The following is a 19135-nucleotide window of genomic DNA, read 5'->3' as shown; positions in this document are numbered from 1 at the left end:
TCGATCTTTTTATTTTCTATAAATATAAATATCGAGATATAATGATATGATTTCCGATGCCTTCATCAATGAGTTTAAATAGTGATGTGATACATGAGTCAGCAAAAATTAATATCATCATATCTCATAATTGACGTCAAATATCAAATGCCGAATTTAGAACTTTCTTTTATCGTTGATCAATGATGTTTGGGAAGCCATTTACTTAATTATCATTGTGCCAAGTATTCATGCAAACTTTTATTTACTTTTATTTTTTTGTAGTCTTTATATCGTAACATAGAATAAAAAATTGTATACTCCCGTGCTTAGCCAAAAAATTCACTAAATACGCAGAGCACATACCCGATTTTATCAATATATAATAATCTTATTACCACGCCATTTATTACCTTGTCAAACTCTTTATAGATGATTATATTCTATAGAAATTTAGAAGATTGCTCCAGACATAGCTTTTTAATTTGAACTTATTTAAAATTCAAATTCATAATTTTTATAACATATATAAAATAGTTAAATATAATGATAAATACATCGCATTAATCTATATGTCATGCTAATATACCATTGTTTTTTATATTTTTTTCAATCTTTATTACAAAGAGAAGCGTTGTTGACATTCACGATAACTACTTCATATTCACCCAACAATTTTTTATTTTTCTTTAAAAACAAATATTTGTGGATGTTTTTGATGTTTTCCTTATATATCTGCATCGTCTTTGTGCACCTCTCGTCCTCTTGCCGCACGTCGCGCGCGCTGTCGACTGTATTCGTCCCCCCACAGCTTCAAAGGGTGAGTTTCACGCATTTTTCACTTTTCCTCTTTTTTGATGCACGGTATGTGTATGCTTATTTTATAATCCGATATTATTGTGTGCACCTTTGCGTCTTAATCTCTTCTCTGGTTTTCTATAGCTTTTAGTATCCATGATAAGCATAATTCTGGCATTTAGTATATATGATCTAATATAAGTACATCGCTTTGTTATACATGAATATATATTTTTCTGAATTTATCATTTTGCACGAACACTAATAATTGAAAAGGTGTTTTATCACAAAAATATAATACGATTCTGATAAATATTATTTGTATAGTAAATGCGTCAATGATACAATTAACAATTTGTACGTGAAATGTTTATTTCCTGAAATCTATATAATATATGATCGGTAAAAAATATTAACTTATCAAATATCGTGTCGAAATTGTCTTCTATCGAACTACGTTCGAAACAGACATTTTTATTTAATTGTGTGATAACTATTCCATAACAATTTTAAAAGTAGCAAACACACTTTTTTGCTAAAAAGATATGATTTATTCTTCTGTATTCCAAAATAAATAAGAGATCTAGAGTACTTTCTATCTGTATGGTTTCGCTGTTCTGTTGCCATCAGAAATTAACCATGGCTATGTTGTCGAGTTCGTTTTGTATCTGTACTAAGCTCTTATCCTTGGTTTCTGGCATCAGAATAATAACAAAGGGCAAACCTATGGATCCTAATATTGTAAAGCAGATAGATGCTAGGCACGTATTTGTATGATCGTTCAACACCTTGTAAGAACTTTCTATGCAAAAAGACATGAAGTACAGAAGCGACGTACCAACACATACCAACCGCAGCTGTTTTAGCTCGGCAAGGAAAAATCTCTCCGGCAACTATAGGAAATACTGGGATAAAGCCAAGCGCATAAATTGCGTAATATGTACAGAGAATAGTCATAGGTAATATCTTATTATCTGCCAGGAGCTATAAAAAAATTTAAATATAGTTATTACTATATTACGGCATGTAGTAAAAAAGAAGTATTTAAAAAAAAGACAAGATCTATAAGAATGACGCACAAACTTTCATACTCGTAATAATAAACAGGTGTCGACATGGTTGGTTGTTTACACAATTCATTCAATAGAAAAATTGTACGTATGAAAGTAGCAAAGTATAAGTAAAATTATATGTTCAAGTCATTACCAGATTCTGCCGACACTGGTCTTCATTTTTTAAATTATAAATGGCCAGAGTCAAACAACATAGTGCTGAGCCGAAAATCGTAAGAAGTAATAAGAATTTTCTTCCAAATCTCTCGATTGCAAACATGCATAGAATGATGGAGAAAACATCAATGCAGGAGGTTACAAGCCTCCCACTAACCTTATAGGCATTCCTAATGAGGATCTGTGCATAGTCACTTATGGCAGTAATACCAATCATTTGGCTCATACAAAGAATGGGCAAAATTATAAGAGTTAAAGGACGAAGACCATTTGGACATAATGATTCAAGCATAAGCTGTTTAGGCTTCTTGAAAAACCGGGAATTAAAAAAGGCTACCATTGATCTGTACTCTTTGTCAATTTCCAAAACTGTGTTGCGATCACGAAGGTTCTTCAAGGATATTTTTGATTCGAGTACCTGAAAGATTTATTGTATTTAATGTGTTGAAGCAAGAGATGGAAAAAATTCTTCGAAGTAAATGTTATTTATACAGGAAAGTTTTATTACCATACCCCGCTGAAATAGATAGTAAGGTGATTCAATCATCCAAGCGTATATAGCAATCACGAAGATGATTGGTGGTATTGCCATCGCTTTTAACAGCATTTTAATGTCCATCAAATATGCAAACAAATTGACCATGAAAACTCCCAAGTAGACGAATAATATCATAGCCGCTCCGACGATGCCACGGTTCTTGGGAGATGAGGTTTCGGCTATGTACAATATAGATGTTGCAGAATAAATTCCCACAGCAAACCCCGCCAGGCCAGCTGCAAAAATAATAAACTGATAACAGCATATTTCCAACATATCCCGCGTCTCCCACCCTTCCCAAATAGAATGAAAAAATACGTCCAAAAGTGACTTGCGTGCTTACTACTTGATCAAAGCCCAAGGTCTCCAAGAAAATCCAGAAAGTGATGAGGACGCCGGCCGAGAGGTAAAAGGACCCTCGCCTGCTACAAACGTCAGTGAGGAAAATTGAAGATAGACTGCCGATAGTCGCGCCCACATTCATCGCTGATTCCATCCATCCTCCGTCTAAATAGACAACTGACGCCGAAAAGTCGCCCCGACCATATAGATACGTAAAGGCCGGAGTTGGCCAACCCAAAACAATGCTTGAACACAAAGCACCTATGTTCACTTGGAAAACAAAAAAATAATAGTAATAACCACTACAGCAAACACGCGTTCATAGATTGACAATGAATACATGCTACTTACAAGATCCAACAGTACAACAAAATTTTCGATTGTTCTGAAAATATGAGAAAACTATTATTTTGGAACAAAAAATTGAAAATATAAACAACTATTTGCTTCTTTCGTTTGACTTGTATGCTTGCATGTTGTTCTCTATGTTAGTACTGATGCTCATGTGCTCGACTTTAACGCTCATGGACAGCAGTATTCAAGTGCACGCGTCACACTGATAAAAATACAGAGTTATCGCAAACTAATTTTCTTTTCGACTAAACGCAGTTAAGATATAGAAAATAAGACGCTTCCTTTCTCGACAAAGCAGCAGTAGATTGTCGAGAAGCATTACTTGTTCGTAACTCACTAATCTGTAATGTTTTCAAAATAATTTTTAAACGACTTTGTCAAAAGATACGCTAGGACATTAACAATTTGAGCATTTAAATGTCTTAACACGTTAACAGCCAATAATCAATATATTGTGTTGTGCAAGTCTGTTCACGTTAAGACGCTGTAAAACCCCAAAAATTGTTCCTTTCTTCTACATGGACCAAGTCGACGCGTCATGTGCACTGATATTCCTCGCGCAAAGAGAAAATGTCTCGTTACAAAAAGTTCAAAGAGTATATGCGACACACATCCGCATCGACGATGACGCGATGCAACAGAGCAGTCTGTCAAAGGAGCGCGGGTACAAGAAACACTAAGGTATTCAAATGATGTTTCAGGATCGTCAAGGGATTCCCGCCAGTTTCACCGTTCATCGGCGTTTCACCGACTCTCTGTTATCTGCTCAAAGAAAAGAAGCCGCTCTGCTGCCTTCAGCTTGCTCAGGTATAATGCACATACCTATATATCTGTAGAAACAGGCACGTCGCGCGTCTCACCTCTTCCTCCTTTCTTTTTCCACGCATTCACTGGTTTAACGAGATTGCCAGTCTTTACCTCCAGCTTCTCTCCTTCGTCTTTCATCTCTCTCAAGTTGCGCGTCTTTTCTCGCGAGCGCGTTGTAGCTGCTCTTCGGCTTACTTTGTGGCCGCTGCCACTGCATACGACGACCCTCTTTTGTTTCCAGGTCTGTGAACACTGCAGCTACAGAAACGCAAAGGAGTACAATTGGCAGAATAAAACGATCATACTGGCTGCGGACTACGCCAGCAATGGCATTTATAATTTTATCATCCCGTTGAGAGCTCACTTTAGGTAGGTACTTGCGCGGGAGTAGTGAGACAAATTTCATAATCGATACATCGCTTCCGTGCTTCAAAGACAGACGTACTGGTTTTATTCTTGTTTGCTTCCTTATCGGGTGAAACCGATCACTCGAATTCTGCACACGCGAGTAAATTAATTGGACCAAAGATTCGCTTTGAAGTAAACCGGGTGAAGACAAATACTCCGTGTAGGTAAGTGAAGAGCGGGTGCTAAAAAATCTGTTCACTGTCCGTGTCTCTGTAGATCGAAAACCTCCCTGAACCCTATAATTCTGCTGCTGGAGAGGCGGCCAGAAATTGCCTTTCTGGACGCGATCTCGTATTTCCCTCTCGTTTACTGGATGCTGGGCTCGATAGATTGCCTCGACGACCTGTTACGTGCCGGCATTACGTTGGCGGAGAACGTCGTCGTCGTCAATAAAGAACTAAGTAACTCCGCTGAGGAGGACACCCTAGCGGACTGCAACACCATAGTCGCCGTGCAAACCATGTTTAAGTGAGTACATCCTCGTTTCCCGCGACGTCACTCGCGGGCGATTTACGCGCACCTCCTTCTTTCTATTTTCACGTCTTTTTTCAACCTTTCCACGGTATTTCATTTCAAATGTGCTTGCAGATTCTTTCCCAGTATAAAGAGCATCACGGAACTGTCGCAATCAAGCAACATGCGTTTTATGCAGTTCCGCGCGCACGACAAGTATGCCCTACACCTCAGCAAAATGGAAAAGGTACTCCTCAGTACTACTTCCGGTGACAACTACCCCGCTGAGCCTTCGCTGGGCTCCCCGGTAACATAATAATCACTCACTCTGATCTCTGATAATTATTATGATGATATGACTGATAATATTATAATTGGTCGATGGATCAGTCGATTGATTGCCGATTGATTTATCGATTGATCACAGTAGGCTAGCACGTTTCTCATCTTTGCGAGTGATCGAGAAGCCAAGTTTTCGCAATCGGAAGTAGTAGACTGGGAGTTTTTGTGATTTTTCTCGAGGCGTTTGAGTAGTTATTCTGTATGTGGCTGATAGCATAACGGAGAAATCACAAAAATGCGGCAATCTGTTGAAAACTTGTTCGGATCTCGTTAAATTTTGTTCGGCCTTCGAGAAATTCCGAAGTTTTTACGCAGGGAAACTTTGGTAACCCCGCGCGAAACGTCAATGTCGACGGGAATTTCGAAAATTCGCTAAAAGCTGTACTCGAAGTAGCGAATTCGCTTTCGAGCAGCTGATGATGCAAGCGCGACCTCTCCCGTCGTCGTAGGAGCATCTAATAAGGAAATTGTCTCGAAAGTCTTCCGAAAAAAGGGTATAGAGGAGACCTCGAGCTGCCTCGAGTCGCGGAGACACGTGCGTGCAGGCGTGCTTGGGTACGGGATGGAAATCCACTTTATATAAAGTGCTCCTTCGGCCGTGCACTTTGGCCAGCGCTTATCGACTTTGGCGAATAACTTCTTTTACGCGCTCGTAAAACGTCCGAGTCCTACGACGCCGTCTGCCGCGTCTAGCGTATTGCGTCCCGCGAAACCCGATAGAGTCACCTAGATAGGAGCACCGTGAGAGGAAGGGATGCGGTGTAATGGGAAGATGCCCGATGATTGAAACCGATAGATATTCATCGCGGTTCGAATTCTCGAATATATTTTACTTATTTTTTAGCGTGTAAAGGTAACGTTTCAAATCAGTTTTCTGGTTATCAAAGCTACATACTCGTTACTACTGCTCAGATGAGAACGTTTAGCTATTTAATCACCGACTGTGGTCGAAAAGCACTTTTAGATATTATACATATATATATATATATATGCGTGTGTGTGTGTGATTTGCTTGATATATTATTTACTTGAGTCTTTGCCCTGTAAACCTAGGCATGAATATTCCACGTGCATAATATAGTCTGCACTATGATTAAATAAAAAAGACTTTTTTGATACTAATATTCCACTTTATAGAACTCTGATGTTCAAATTGTTATATGCATATTTTTGTATAATACCTTTTAAAGTAAAATTGTTATTCAATAATTTTTCAACTAATCAATAGTCGTTCGTATACTGCGGTACTTTAATTTATTTTGTTGTGACTCATGCCTAGAAATTTTCATTACCTTGCTTGATACTCAACTTTTGTGAGTTTATAAGTATAAGAATATCATAGCATATTGTACATTTAAATAAATGCATTTTGGATAAATAATCTTTTTACGTATAAAGCTTCAATTATAGAGCTATAGAAGAATGTTAAACATTTAGCCGCCTGTTAGAAAAGGCTCAATGTACTAAATCTGTACAGTGTACTAAGAAAAAACTCAACTAATTACTTTATAAATTAATAATCTTAGTAGAATGCAAATCATCGCTAACATTTTGCCTATTTATAGTTGCCAATCTATTAGCATTATGCTGTACTATAAAAACTAAATCCATATTATTGTAATATAGAAAGGAAAAATATAAATAAACATGAACTTGGCGAAATGTACCGGTGGGCCCACAGCATGTGCTTGATCGTTTTAGGTTGTGATAAATATAATTATGAATATATATATATATATATATATATATATATATAATATGCGAACACTACTCCATGTATAATTTCTGAAAACCTTCATGAGTATGGAAGTAGAATGTAGTGGTTCCTATAATATAGCTCTCTTTCTGGGGACTATATTTAACCAGAGACAACTAACAATTTTCGTGCTTCTTTTTTCTTTTTACACGGGATCTGTACCGTTATACAGAGGGAAAAGGAGAGAGGCTCGCATATATCGTACATGTTCAGACTGCCGTTCGCCGCTGGCAGCGTATTCAGTGCCTCTATGCTGGACACGTTGCTCTATCAGGCCTTCGTTAAGGATTACGTGATAACATTTGTGAGACTGCTGCTGGGCGTCGATCAGGCCCCAGGTTCTGGATTCCTGACATCGGTGAGTAACGTCAGCTCAATTTCTCGCCGTATTTTTCCGCCGAGTTAAAACTCGACAATTTTTTACGGAAATTTTTCAAAAGACGTTTGCGCAGTAAATGACGTTAAAATAACTCTATGGAGACAAACTTTTTTATCGAGTCGAGCTACTCTTAGTGCGAAAACGGGATGAGCAAACTTTCTAAAATCAATTGAAATCTGACTAGCTCTGCTGAATATAATTATGATTACATATTAAAAGTGATCGCACGTGCGGGCTTTTTGCAGATGAAAATAACGAAGGAGGATATGTGGATAAGGACTTACGGTCGGCTGTACCAGAAGTTGTGCTCGACGACCTGTGAAATCCCTATCGGTATTTACAGGACCCAGGACACGTCGATAGTTGACACCTCACACGTAAGTATCTGCAGTCTCGCTTCGCTAAAGCGCTTCAGGCCAACTGCGCTCACACCTATACACATTACCGCATCTACTCGTACCGACACTCTCTCCCACACCCATGTGCATACACGTACACAGTGGAAAACTCTCTGGACTGGGAAACTCGGCGACTCTACGATGTGTTTGAATGGTGGAACCTCTCAGAAAATCCTTTGAATGAACGTCGACTGTGTGAGTAGCGCATGGTTGTGGTGGTCGCTCGCTCGCTCACCCCCTCCCACTCTCTTTATCTCTAGCTCTACTATTCTATGACTACGTCTACTTCGATTGTCACTCATTTTACTGATTATTTACTTCATTACGTGAATTAAGCATAGTACATACGTGACTCATATATCTATAGGGAGACTTGAAGCTTGTTAATATTAATGCGACGATTTCGTGTATGTGAATGATCAACGTATGAATGCGAATCTTTTATTTGGTTATCTTATCTATAGAAGGGCTAAAATTGCATCGAAGTTGATCACTCGTTTGAATGAAATTGTAAAAATGTTATTAAAATGTTGATGATTCAAAGTACGTTTAAAGCTTTTATCACAATTAACATCATGTAATTTGTAATTCGAACGAGTGGTCAGCTGCGGTAATGAGCACGTATCTTGTTGCGAGCCATGTTTCTCACTTTGACTCTATAAAACAATCATTGCTTGCTCATGCATCGTGCTAGAAGCTACTATATATTATATTTGATAATGGATAAGCAGAGCTGCACTCCAAGATCTCGTAAATTTGGTTTCTTATACTGTTTTGCTCGACTGAAAAACAATGCTGAATGTCATTATTGTCCACAAAATGAAACGAGAATAAAACATTATGAGAAATCTTTTGAAGAGAGGTGCGATTCCAATGACAGCCGCAAGACTGACGATGATGAATCGAAACAGAGAGAAAAAACAATGCGGCGATGAAAAATGTTTTGAAAAAAACGGCAGTAAGTGTAGAGCTGTGCTTGTTTTGGTTCTTCTTTTTGACAGGGCGACTCGGACGCAGAAAGCGACGCCGGCGTCGGCGTCACATACAAGATGCGCCACTCGGCGGCCGCGTCCTGCTTAGCGAATTGCACCACCCGCGACAAGGGTGCCTCAGCTGTGAGTACGGTTGATGTATGTGCATCATCAGCTATTTAAAAAAAGAAATGATAATTTTATAAACTATTCTCTTTTATTATCAATTAAAATTACTCAACAATTTTTCATATCTTTTTCCTCTTTGTCTCTGCATCCAGCACAACTACTACTCTGTGGCCCGCTGCGATCGACTTTCTTTCTCTGTACTTGAATATTATACTTGTTACTTGTATGGTTTTTAACGTATCGTTGTTGTGTTTTTAGTTTTGTGTTTGCGTTCTGGTTATACACCGTGTGTGTTTTAGTGGCTTTTTCTCTTTCTTCAGTTAAAAGTTTTTATTTATTTGCGCGCCAACACCCAACAATAACAGCATTAATGCTCTTTCGAGAGAGTATTTTTCTTGTAAAAATGACAAATTAATCACAAGCGTATCTAATTCTAAATACACTGAAGTGTATTTACTTTTACAAGACTAGTACCTTCGAGGATACTTTCTATATAAAGAGGATTGTAAAATACGAATGTGATGAAGAATTCGTATACTTTTGTAGTATTGTAAATAATTGTCAATATAGAGCACAACTATAGTTATTTGATGGTTTTCTAGAAAGTATGATTTTTAATTTAAAATAAAAATATATATTTTTAATAGTTAGCAAAGGCTTCGTGGGAACTCGATGATCCTGGCATTTTTCATACTTCGTAAATCTTTCATTTTAATTTCAACTCGAATACTTTGTACACGTGCATTTTAATTAGAGTACATATTTTTAAATATACGTATATGAGAATAGATTGCGTCATATAGTTTCTAGAAAAAAAGTACCAGAGCGCAAATTCAAAGCAAGCTCGGAGTAATAGAAGCATTTGTATAATGAAAGTCGTATGTCATCCACCAAAATGCGCATACGAAATTATTGAATCACACGATGCTAGAGATAGTGACGTTTACGACTGCTCTACTATTATAGATGAGAGTTAGAATGTGCGTTTAATGATCTCCACCACTTTAGCAAAATATGCTTCGGCTGTCTGAAATTAGCGTTGAAACCTTATGATAGTTCATGCAAATGCATATGCGTGCACGACCAACGGAAACCGCTCTTGTTTTCTTTCTAAACTTATCTATTCGGCCGGACAGTTTAGCTTATTTGTTGTACTCATTAGTAGCAATGATACAATTAATCTAAAAATTATGTTCATATTCCATATTGAACAGCAGTTTTTTACGACCCCTATACGTTAAGTTCTTTTTGAAACGATTTATGTATTACTTCTTTGAAGATAACGAATCAAACATTTTTTATTGACATTACGTAACTCAAATAAAAGTTTTTCATCGAATTACGAATATTTACTTTACCACGTTACAAAACTAACACTTTTTCTCCTCGCTGTTTTCCTTTCAAGGTTCATCTCGAAGAGTTCATTTTCCCTTTTTTAATTTCGACTACAACACTATCTTTTTTCTCTATACCTCCCTTTTTTCTTTGCGCTCGTTCTTTTGTCTCTTTATTCGACGCAACGGCGTATGCGACCGCATGCGTGTATAAACGGGGCCAAAATGACGTAGCGCACTTTTACGGCGACAACGGCTATATAGGGGAACAAGGGAGCTCTATACCTACGCCCGAAAAAAGAGCGCGTGAAAAAGCGAATTGGGCGGAATGTGTCGCATGTGCCCGCGCTGTTGCCTTTAGCGTATGTATGTGCCTGTTTGTCTTCGTGCCTGTGTTGGCCCCTGCTCTATCTCTGTCTCTCTGTGATTCCCGCTCTCGGTGTCAGTGTGGCAGAGCGACTGATCATTTGGCGCTAAGGCAGGAAGTTCGCTTGCCAGGTTTACTATCTCTCTTTCTCTTTCCCTTTTCCTCTCTTGTGTTCTTCTCCGTATCCTCGAGCGTGACTCGGAGGAATCGACTGGAAAGGCAGAATTGATTTTGACGAGAGGAGAAAGGGAATGGAGAGACTAAATGAGGTTCTTTTTCACATCGCGACGCGGCGATGCTGGCATTTACATTCGAACTGATTTAATCATTTTTTACACTGGTGCCTCGACTCCAGTAATCTGTAGGTACTATGATTCGAAAATGTGAATCGAAAAAGGTGAAAAGAGATAGCATAGTTAGTTTATAGATCATACGTTTCAACTCGGATCTAAAATAGAATCAATAGTGTGTTTAAGATTATGGACTTTATAATTAGTTATAGTTCCGTGAAATAAACATCATTGCTGGTGAGATAATATCACAAGTGATATAAACTATAGTCGATTGATAATTATAAGTTTGAACTTTATGTTAGATTAAAGCATACCAATTGTTTATGCTTATTCTGTCCGGTATTGCTTTATCAATAAGTAGTTTTTCAATTTTTCTTTGTAAATATACCTTACTTTATCAGATATTATATATTAAGAGATTTAAAGAAGTTTGCAAATTTTTTCTTTGCGAGATTATTCACAATAAATTAACCAGAAATGTACTACTGCAGTTCCACTTAATTGAACACTTTTATCAAAATCACGCTGAAAAATTTGCACGCTTGCATTTGAAAATTCGTTGTTTTTTTTTGTTTTTGTAAAAACCGCTTTATCCTTTAAATACTTACTCATAGATAAACAACTTAAATACCACACATTAACTGTATTTTTGTTAAAGTTATCAATGATGTAGCCATTATAAATACACGAAACTATAGCAAATACTACCGTTTGAAAATATTAGTCGTGATATAGCGATAGGTGTACATAGAAGTGTCTGCACCGTTTTGCTGTCGAAGCAAAAAAGTACCTATACAACGATCGACCGAGTCACGCACGATATTTTGCTGCAAAAATGAAGGCTTTTGTTGACGTTTGACAGGAAAGGGTGTGTCGCAGGATGATATTTTCGGGCCGACCACAGTCAGGGGCTTCTACCGAAAAGCGGCCCGAAAGCACGATCCTGCGATGCGCCGCTTCTATCGGCGTGTACATTACTGAAAGCAATGCGAGAGCAGCGAAAAATCTAACGAACTGTTTGCCCCTCCTTGCTTGTCCACCACGCAGTACTCGGTGAGCCTGGGCGACGAAGCACGCGACAACCACGCCCAGCAGATCGAGCGCGCGGAGATCGCGAACCTGGTGCGCTCGCGCATGGAGTCGCTGAACCTGCCGACCGCCGACTACGACGACGTCTCGGAGAAGCGCAACAGCCTGTCGTACGTGATCATCAACCCGTCCTGCGACCTGAAGCTCGAGGAGGGCGACATCGTCTATCTGGTGCGGCCCTCGCCGTTCTCCGCGCAGAAGACGTTCGAGCGTCACAACTCGCGCCGCAAGAGCAACATAAGCTTCTGCTCGGCGCAGCTGGTGGCGCAGATGAACGCCGCTGTCTCGGCCGCGAGCGCTGGAGCCGGAGGTGGTGCTGGTGCTGGCTGTGGCGGGGGCGGCCCGGGGAGCCGGCGCGGTTCCGGCATCGGCATCGCCAGGGCGCCACCGCTCAGCACCACCAAGTCCAACTCGCTCTCGCTGCCGGACAGTCCGACCGTTGCTGGCAGTTTGCGCGGACGCTCGAACTCCCTGCGCGTTGTGGACGACATTCTCCTCAGGCGCAGCAACTCCCTCAGGTTGGTCTCTCTCCCGTCCTCTACTGCCCATTCACGTACAGACCCTCTCTCTCTCTCTCTCTACTCTCTCATGATGCGTATAACGAAACTTTTACCTTTATTTTCAATTAGAAAGCCCCGTCGTGGTAATCGATCCCCCCAAAAAGAGAAAACCTCCTATGGTTTCACGAGGCGGTCCGCATTGGCCAAGTTCCGCTAGAAAGAATCTCGCAAAAGTGACGATTCGGTTGAGTTGCAAAATGTGTACTTTCAAGTAACTTTTCTTTTTCTCTATATGCTAATCCGAGGAATACTCATCTATGCTTCGAAAAATCGTTCACTCCCATCAACTGAGCTTTGCTACCTAGACTATAATCGGTTTTTTTTTAACTTTTACACACTAAACTTGATGCTTCTGTCATTTACAACTCTATACTAATATAGAATTATCATCCAGTCGAGCAAGCTCGGTTCTATATCGTACGATTTTTGCAGGCAGGGTCTCAGCATACCGACGCGCCGCAAGAGCAGCCTGGAGGACATCGGTCTGGGCGCCCTGTCGCACCCCACGAACCACAACCCTATAAAGATCGCGCTCAACGGCTCCATCGGACTGGAGGTGACGCCGCCCGAGGAGGGCTCGCTGACCGGCAGCACCGGCGCCAGCAACACCGGCATCCTCGACGTGGGCCTGCCCTCGATGCCGATGCTCGGGGGCCCCGGGCTCGGCTCCTCGGCCCTCGGCTCGGGCCTTGGCAGCTCTCTGGGCGGGCTTTACGACCCGCCCTCCTCGTACCCGGGGCCCCAGTCGGTCTCGCCCCAGGCCTCCTCGGGCCAGCTGCAGAGCTCGTCCAGCCAAGACCCTCAGCACATACAAGGGACGATCGTATGATACAACCTTATGTGGGGTCGCAGGCTCTCCAGCGTAATGCGAAACAAGTGGCTGTAGGCGTGCCCCACACGTGCTTTAGAACTCATCCCAGTTGTCATGGACTTAGGCCAATTCATTTAGTTGTATCGTCATTCGGCACTTGTCTTCGTATTCGGCTACATCTTCGGTTCGATACACGCTCATTCGCGCAGCTGACGAAAAGAGAAGTGATTGCCGATTTGCTCGAAGAATTTTATCTTCGCACGGTCTGCACATGATGGCTAATCTGCCCTCGTGCTCTCGCGACTCTCTCGATTGGCATTTTCCGAGTGACTTTAAAATGATGCGAGCACTCCGAATGAAGACTGCATTTTTCGCACCGTATAATGTGTCAAAAGATATTTGTACCAAAGCAATGGATGCCTCGAGTTGTTCGGAACCGAAAATAATAGAGGCACGCCTTTGCTTCTTCGATCCATACCATACTTTCACGTTACACGTTTTTTTATATACAAATTTTACGGAAATGATTACTTGTGAATGAAATTTTTATATTGTCGCGCACCCTATAAGCGTTTTCTATGAAGTGTTTTGAAAACTTTTTCAGCGGTGCAAATATTTTTTGGACATACACGTGATTGAAATCAGTATCTGAAAATTTAGTTCAGCCAGATGACTGCAGGGCAGATTAGCTAATTGTAGAAAATGATTCGATTCTTCGTTGTTTTGCGTATAATTACCAAAGTTGGTTGGATCGATAAAACGATCGAAACATACCAATTAGTTTCCAGCGATTACGCAGTTAAAGTCATGTTTCGATTAAAAGAAAGTATGAGAGAAAATTATACGGAACTCTCCAGTGAAAACAGAAAAGCTTGATAAAACTGGCAGTTTTTAACCACTTGAAGAGAAAAAAACTAGTGATTTCAATTCAATTCTAGGATGTATATTGAAACGATTATAGATATGTCTTTAAAAGAGTGGTTCTTATATTACTATTTGAAGATACATCGGATAATAAAAAATAATTACGTATACATCCGCCGAGAGAAGACGATGCTAAGACAGAGCTCTTTATGGTGGTGCATAAACATACGTTAGTAACTAAATTTGATCATAAATTATAAATTAAATCCTAGAAAACTATAATATTTTAGCAACTTCGAGTGCCCTTTCAAAACGAATGATTATGCGACATTCCTGTCGATAATTTTGTACTAGAAGGAATTATATTATAAATATATAAATAAATATATTAAATTAAAATTAAGAGGAAAGAAATTAAATAAAAGAATATCTATTATATATAATTATGAAATAAAAAGCAAAAGTTTTACAAAAAAAAAGGAGAAATAGACGACGACAATTTCAATTCATATCACGCGAGCGTCGTGCTAGAGTTTAAGTTTTATTTAAGCTGCGTGCAAATACACAAATATAGAAAATGGAAATCGAAATTGCATAAAAAAAATATATATATATATGTATAATAATATAGTATGTAAGCGTCATAGGATTCGTGGTTTTCGTGCAAAAATAATTATAAGGATATTTAACTGGTATAGGTAATTTTTTGTGAGTATAATTACGCGCTTTCAAATTAGTCTCCCCTCATCGAATTATGTATAATTTACAGAAAGCCTACATATAGTCACAAATTCTGCGTTTAACCGACGTAGCTTGAATCAATGCACATTGGCATATTATAATACCTATACGCATGAATAAGCGGTGAGCATCATTATTTAACATTCACATGCATGTACACTTTTTGATTGCTTGAACACGTGGAAACCTGTGTAAATTTTAGCAAATAATGTAAGTCTTCTCTTTTTTTCCTTACTTAATTCTTTTTGTCTTTGTACTTTACTCAAGTAGGAAGATTATAGTTCCGCAATAGTTTTCCTTCTATTGCAATCAAATCATTCTCTAAAATTGAAATTTTTATTTTTACTTAGAGAAAAATCGCTGAAAATGGGACCTTAAAAGTAAACATACAGTTTACTGAAACAATCAATGTGAAAATATTAAATCAATTAGTATCTTTGAAATAAATTGGTCAAGTTATTAAACGAATACAATTATGCACGGTTCATTGTATAACTGCGCTATAATGATGTAAACGCCGATACTGGTAATGCGTTATTATTTCAATTGATTAGAATTTGATTAAAATATTTGTAGATGTATAGAATAGATCAAGTACCGCGTACATAATACTTTTTGATTCAATGAAGTCACAATTGTAGCAACAATTGAAAATCATCCGATCGAAGATCATCTATGATACTTTTATTTCAATATCTTATGGTACCTAAGTTTGATATAAATAACAATACTTATATTATGATATAAAGCAAAAAGATATTTACAACTCAAAAAGTCTATTTTTAAAACTACGAATTTCTTTCGACAATCTACTTTACTCCGGTTTAATATAATAATACATAATTTTACAAATCTTCATTAGAATAATTTAGTTGTTTGAACGATGTTAAATCCTTATTTGGACTGTGAATGCATTTTTCTGTTTTAATAACATTATATATAAAACAATTAAAAACATCAGCACAACTTATTGATATGTGTAAGAAGCGCGTGTTATAAATTATAGAAGTCATTGTTTTTACAAAATTTAGATATCTTCTTTTTTTCAACCAAATATTAATAGTGGCGAAAAAAATGGATATATAAATGTTGATGACGAATGAAAATTATTATTTAAATATTTTTATTTTTTTTTAATTTTTCGTTTGTATCCGTAATTCAAGTAAATTTGAAAATTAATTATCTTGGATATTATTCTTATGATTTGGCAAAAAATAATGAGATATGAAATAATAAAAATATATTATCAGAGTACTTCTACTGTATTTAGATTTTAGGAAGTGTAAAAGAAAGATTTTTTGATTATTGCCTGAAGTACGATATCCCGTAGTCACAAGGTTGAATATATGAGAAATTCTAAAAAAATATCAAGTTTAAGCGTTCAACTCGCTAGAATAAAATTCAGCTTTTCGCTTCTATTAGAATACATTTTTCTTTGTCTACAAGAGATCGATAGTTCAAATTCTCGTACAGAAATTTAACTTGTAGAAAATTAACGTAAAAATTGCCGCATTTTGTTAATCTTTTACTTGTCAAATCCTGCATAAAAATAATTTGGATATAGCCAGCCATACAATTTGTAGAGGCGCAGATTCTGTGGTAACACATGTTTTATGTAACCTACTTATCCTATATAGAGCAAGAAGAAAGTTGCCTCGTAGTACTTTATTTTGTTGAGCGCTCACTCTAAATATTTATTGTCAAATTTCGTATGGGCCAATTATATATAAATATCAAACGAAAATATAAAATCTGTAAATAGAAAAAAGGCTATAGTCATGTATTTTTTTTTGGAGAGAATTTTCTATATGCATAATTGTGGTAAAAAACGAGTAAGTATACTATAGTGTGATGATATAATGAAACGCCGAATGCCCGGTACGCATCACGGTCTTAAGTAAATAAACCTTTGTAGTGTCTTTCTATACAAAATAAAAATACAACATACTTTATTACTCGTGAAAATATCTTTACAATTTTTCTGGATAAACATTTTTTACCAAACCAAACGCGCTGATGGATTATATGTTGCTATAAATCAAATATATTAAAAAGTTATACATTGTATCTAATTTACTGCGATTAAAATAAATTTATTTTCGCCTACCTACAGTCATATAGTTTTCTTGGTACAGATTATTTGTTAAAGTATACTGTCTCTATTTTTCAATATTTGTTAAATACATGCGCTTTATGTAATATACTGATGTAGTTTATTTTTCTGCTTATAATTATGCACCAATCATTGATTGTTTTACAGATAATGAGGTTGTTGCTTTTTTTCAATAGATAGCTTATATGTGTACTGTACTATACTTGAATACAAGATTGTAATTCGTCTATGAATCCAGATGCTATTGCAGCGCGCCGATTTTTGTCTTTCACTTCGCCATTATAGCTATAATATAACATGAATGAATTTTTTCATGTATCCAAAATATTCCTGAATTTTCATAACTAAAATAAAATATTTGCATTCTAGGGTTTAAACATGAAAAATGACATAAGCGGTAGGGATTTTTCTTATTGTGAAACAAGACTAGAACAAAAATGTTGTTTAGTGTTATAAAACTACGAAAAGTCAAATCAATCCCATAAAAATACTATTAACTGTAAACTCTGTACATAGAAATATGTTACTTTTGTAGATCGGAGAATATATATATATATATATATATATATATATATATATATATATATATATATATATATATATATCATAAGGAAACTAACGTGGTAAAAATATTAAAGAATTGATTGTGCTAAAATTTTTACATATATTCCAGTTGCAAATGAGAAAAAAAACTTTTAATTTAAATTCTAACATTATTAAATTAAATGAAAGAAAAAAATCTCCTATCTAAAAGTGTAATGCTTTTCTTTGTTAAAAATAAACGAGAAAAATAGCCTATAGTTGATTAATAAAACGTAAATGCGCGGAAGAAACGTTCGACCAATTATTTTCTAGCTAATTATATAAAAATGAATATACGAAATCCACAACCAATTTTCATGTAGGATTATCGACGAAGAAATTCCATTGTTTTCTCGCGGATCCACTTTAAAGAGTTTTATGCGATTAGTAACTTAAAAATATACAAAAAATATAAAGCTCATATACAGAAAAATGTATTGTGTATTTTCGAGGAAACGAAATACAGATATATCTATAGCACGTATCTATTTATTTATTGATTGTGTTTGAATCTTGGTAAATATTGTTATCTATGTGTATTTTATGTAAGCACACAGGCAAAAATAGAACCACATTACCACGCATTATCAAGGAAAAAAACATGTGATGACTACATAAAGCATCGACTATACTAATACTCCTTTATTACCTTCACGTGCTGTTTAAGCAAATACCACAGGTATTTCGTCGACCAGTTTGTGCGAATGAATAAAGACACGTTGGAATGTAATGAAACTAAAAAACGAAGGTTTAAAAAATTAAAGCAGACACTGTAAACGGCTGTATGTAATGTAAAATAACAAAGATAAAAAAAATGTAAACTCTTTACGTGTGCAGCGTCACGGCACATCCGTTCGCATACGTACTGAGTAAAATTTATTATAAATAAATTATTATAAAGCGAATATTTTATTTAGTGTATTTTTTTATTTTCAATGGTCCGAGATTAATATCTTTTTAAATCCTGTCTACATAACATAAATAAAAATGCAAGAAATTGTTTTTTTTTAATCGTTCATTACTTTTTACTATAGCTTGCTATATGTCTTATTTTTTAATTATATTTCTTCATGGAAATATGATATAAGGTGTATGTACGGAGATTCCTCTTTATATAAAGTAGAGAAACTGCCATAAAAATACTAGTTTTCAATCTCGTAACATTTTTACAGCATTTGCAACGTTGCCACCGGATATTTCGTATTTCTAAAACTGAATGTCTGATTGACTTCTAGTTTTGCTAAAATGATTATTTCAACTAATCACTATGCTGCTGTACTCGTTATATTAATTAAAACCTATTTATAATAACGTTATTTAGTAAAATAAGGCTATTTGTAGGTTGGGTGAGGTTTTCTGTAGTCGCCCAACACCCAAGTGTATTTCCAATACCAGAAAAAAAAACTAATAAAATCTCTAATTTTGACATAATGATTCATTGAACTAAGTATAACTCTGCTCTCGACTTTTATTGTAAGTTTTATTTAGTAAGCTATAC

General features: G+C 36.8%; 2 protein-coding genes across 17 annotated transcripts in view; one reads left to right on the top strand and one right to left on the bottom strand.

The window, feature by feature from the left end:
* LOC100119391 (potassium channel subfamily T member 2) overlaps positions 1–16907 on the top strand; it is a 240894-nt gene extending 223987 nt beyond the window's left edge. For 5 of the 10 annotated variants that reach the window (XM_016989186.2, XM_016989185.2, XM_016989184.3 and 2 more), the window contains 11 exons: positions 791–799; positions 3942–4047; positions 4289–4416; positions 4672–4923; positions 5044–5215; positions 7179–7364; positions 7631–7762; positions 8785–8913; positions 9036–9080; positions 11925–12484; positions 12959–16907. In XM_016989186.2, the coding sequence (XP_016844675.1) occupies positions 791–799; positions 3942–4047; positions 4289–4416; positions 4672–4923; positions 5044–5215; positions 7179–7364; positions 7631–7762; positions 8785–8913; positions 9036–9080; positions 11925–12484; positions 12959–13355 (2116 nt within the window). In that variant the 3' untranslated portion in view covers positions 13356–16907. The remainder of the gene's footprint in view (positions 1–790; positions 800–3941; positions 4048–4288; positions 4417–4671; positions 4924–5043; positions 5216–7178; positions 7365–7630; positions 7763–8784; positions 8914–9035; positions 9081–11924; positions 12485–12958) is intronic. The other 5 variants (XM_031923627.2, XM_016989190.2, XM_031923626.2 and 2 more) reach the window with 5 other exon arrangements.
* On the bottom strand, positions 553–3503 carry LOC103317536 (sugar transport protein 5). 7 transcript variants are annotated; one of them, XR_004344574.1, is made up of 5 exons: positions 3238–3503; positions 2888–3156; positions 2520–2796; positions 1984–2424; positions 553–1761 (listed from the first exon to the last, which is right to left on the bottom strand). XR_004344574.1 is itself a non-coding variant. In XM_016989191.2 (5 exons), the coding sequence occupies exons 2-5, from the start codon at positions 3038–3040 to the stop codon at positions 1459–1461; spliced, it is 1179 nt and encodes a 392-aa protein (XP_016844680.1). In that variant the 5' UTR covers positions 3041–3156; positions 3238–3495; the 3' UTR covers positions 553–1458. The 7 variants fall into 7 exon arrangements, 5 of the variants coding, with proteins under 5 accessions (XP_016844680.1, XP_031779492.1, XP_008214063.1 ...); XR_004344575.1 differs by having other exon boundaries at positions 2520–2780; positions 3238–3502; XM_016989191.2 differs by having other exon boundaries at positions 2515–2796; positions 3238–3495.
* Positions 16908–19135: the final 2228 nt, after the last annotated feature.

Source organism: Nasonia vitripennis, chromosome 2 (genome assembly GCF_009193385.2).
Source record: "Nasonia vitripennis strain AsymCx chromosome 2, Nvit_psr_1.1, whole genome shotgun sequence".
In the NCBI taxonomy this organism is placed as follows: Eukaryota; Metazoa; Arthropoda; class Insecta; order Hymenoptera; family Pteromalidae; genus Nasonia; species Nasonia vitripennis.
Note: the sequence above shows the minus strand (reverse complement) of the source record. Positions and strands in the feature narration are given on the sequence as shown.

What these genes read in the sequence shown, in the direction of transcription:
- LOC103317536 (XM_016989191.2), bottom strand. Translation starts at nt 3,040, where the DNA reads ATGGAATCAGCGATGAATGTGGGCGCGACTATCGGCAGTCTATCTTCA. An exon ending in ATCTATTTCAGCGGGGTATG is followed by an intron (nt 2,425 to 2,514) that starts GTAATAAAACTT and finishes TAAATCTTTCAG; the next exon opens with GTACTCGAATCAAAAATATC. An exon ending in ACCAGTGTCGGCAGAATCTG is followed by an intron (nt 1,762 to 1,983) that starts GTAATGACTTGA and finishes ATTTTTTTATAG; the next exon opens with CTCCTGGCAGATAATAAGAT.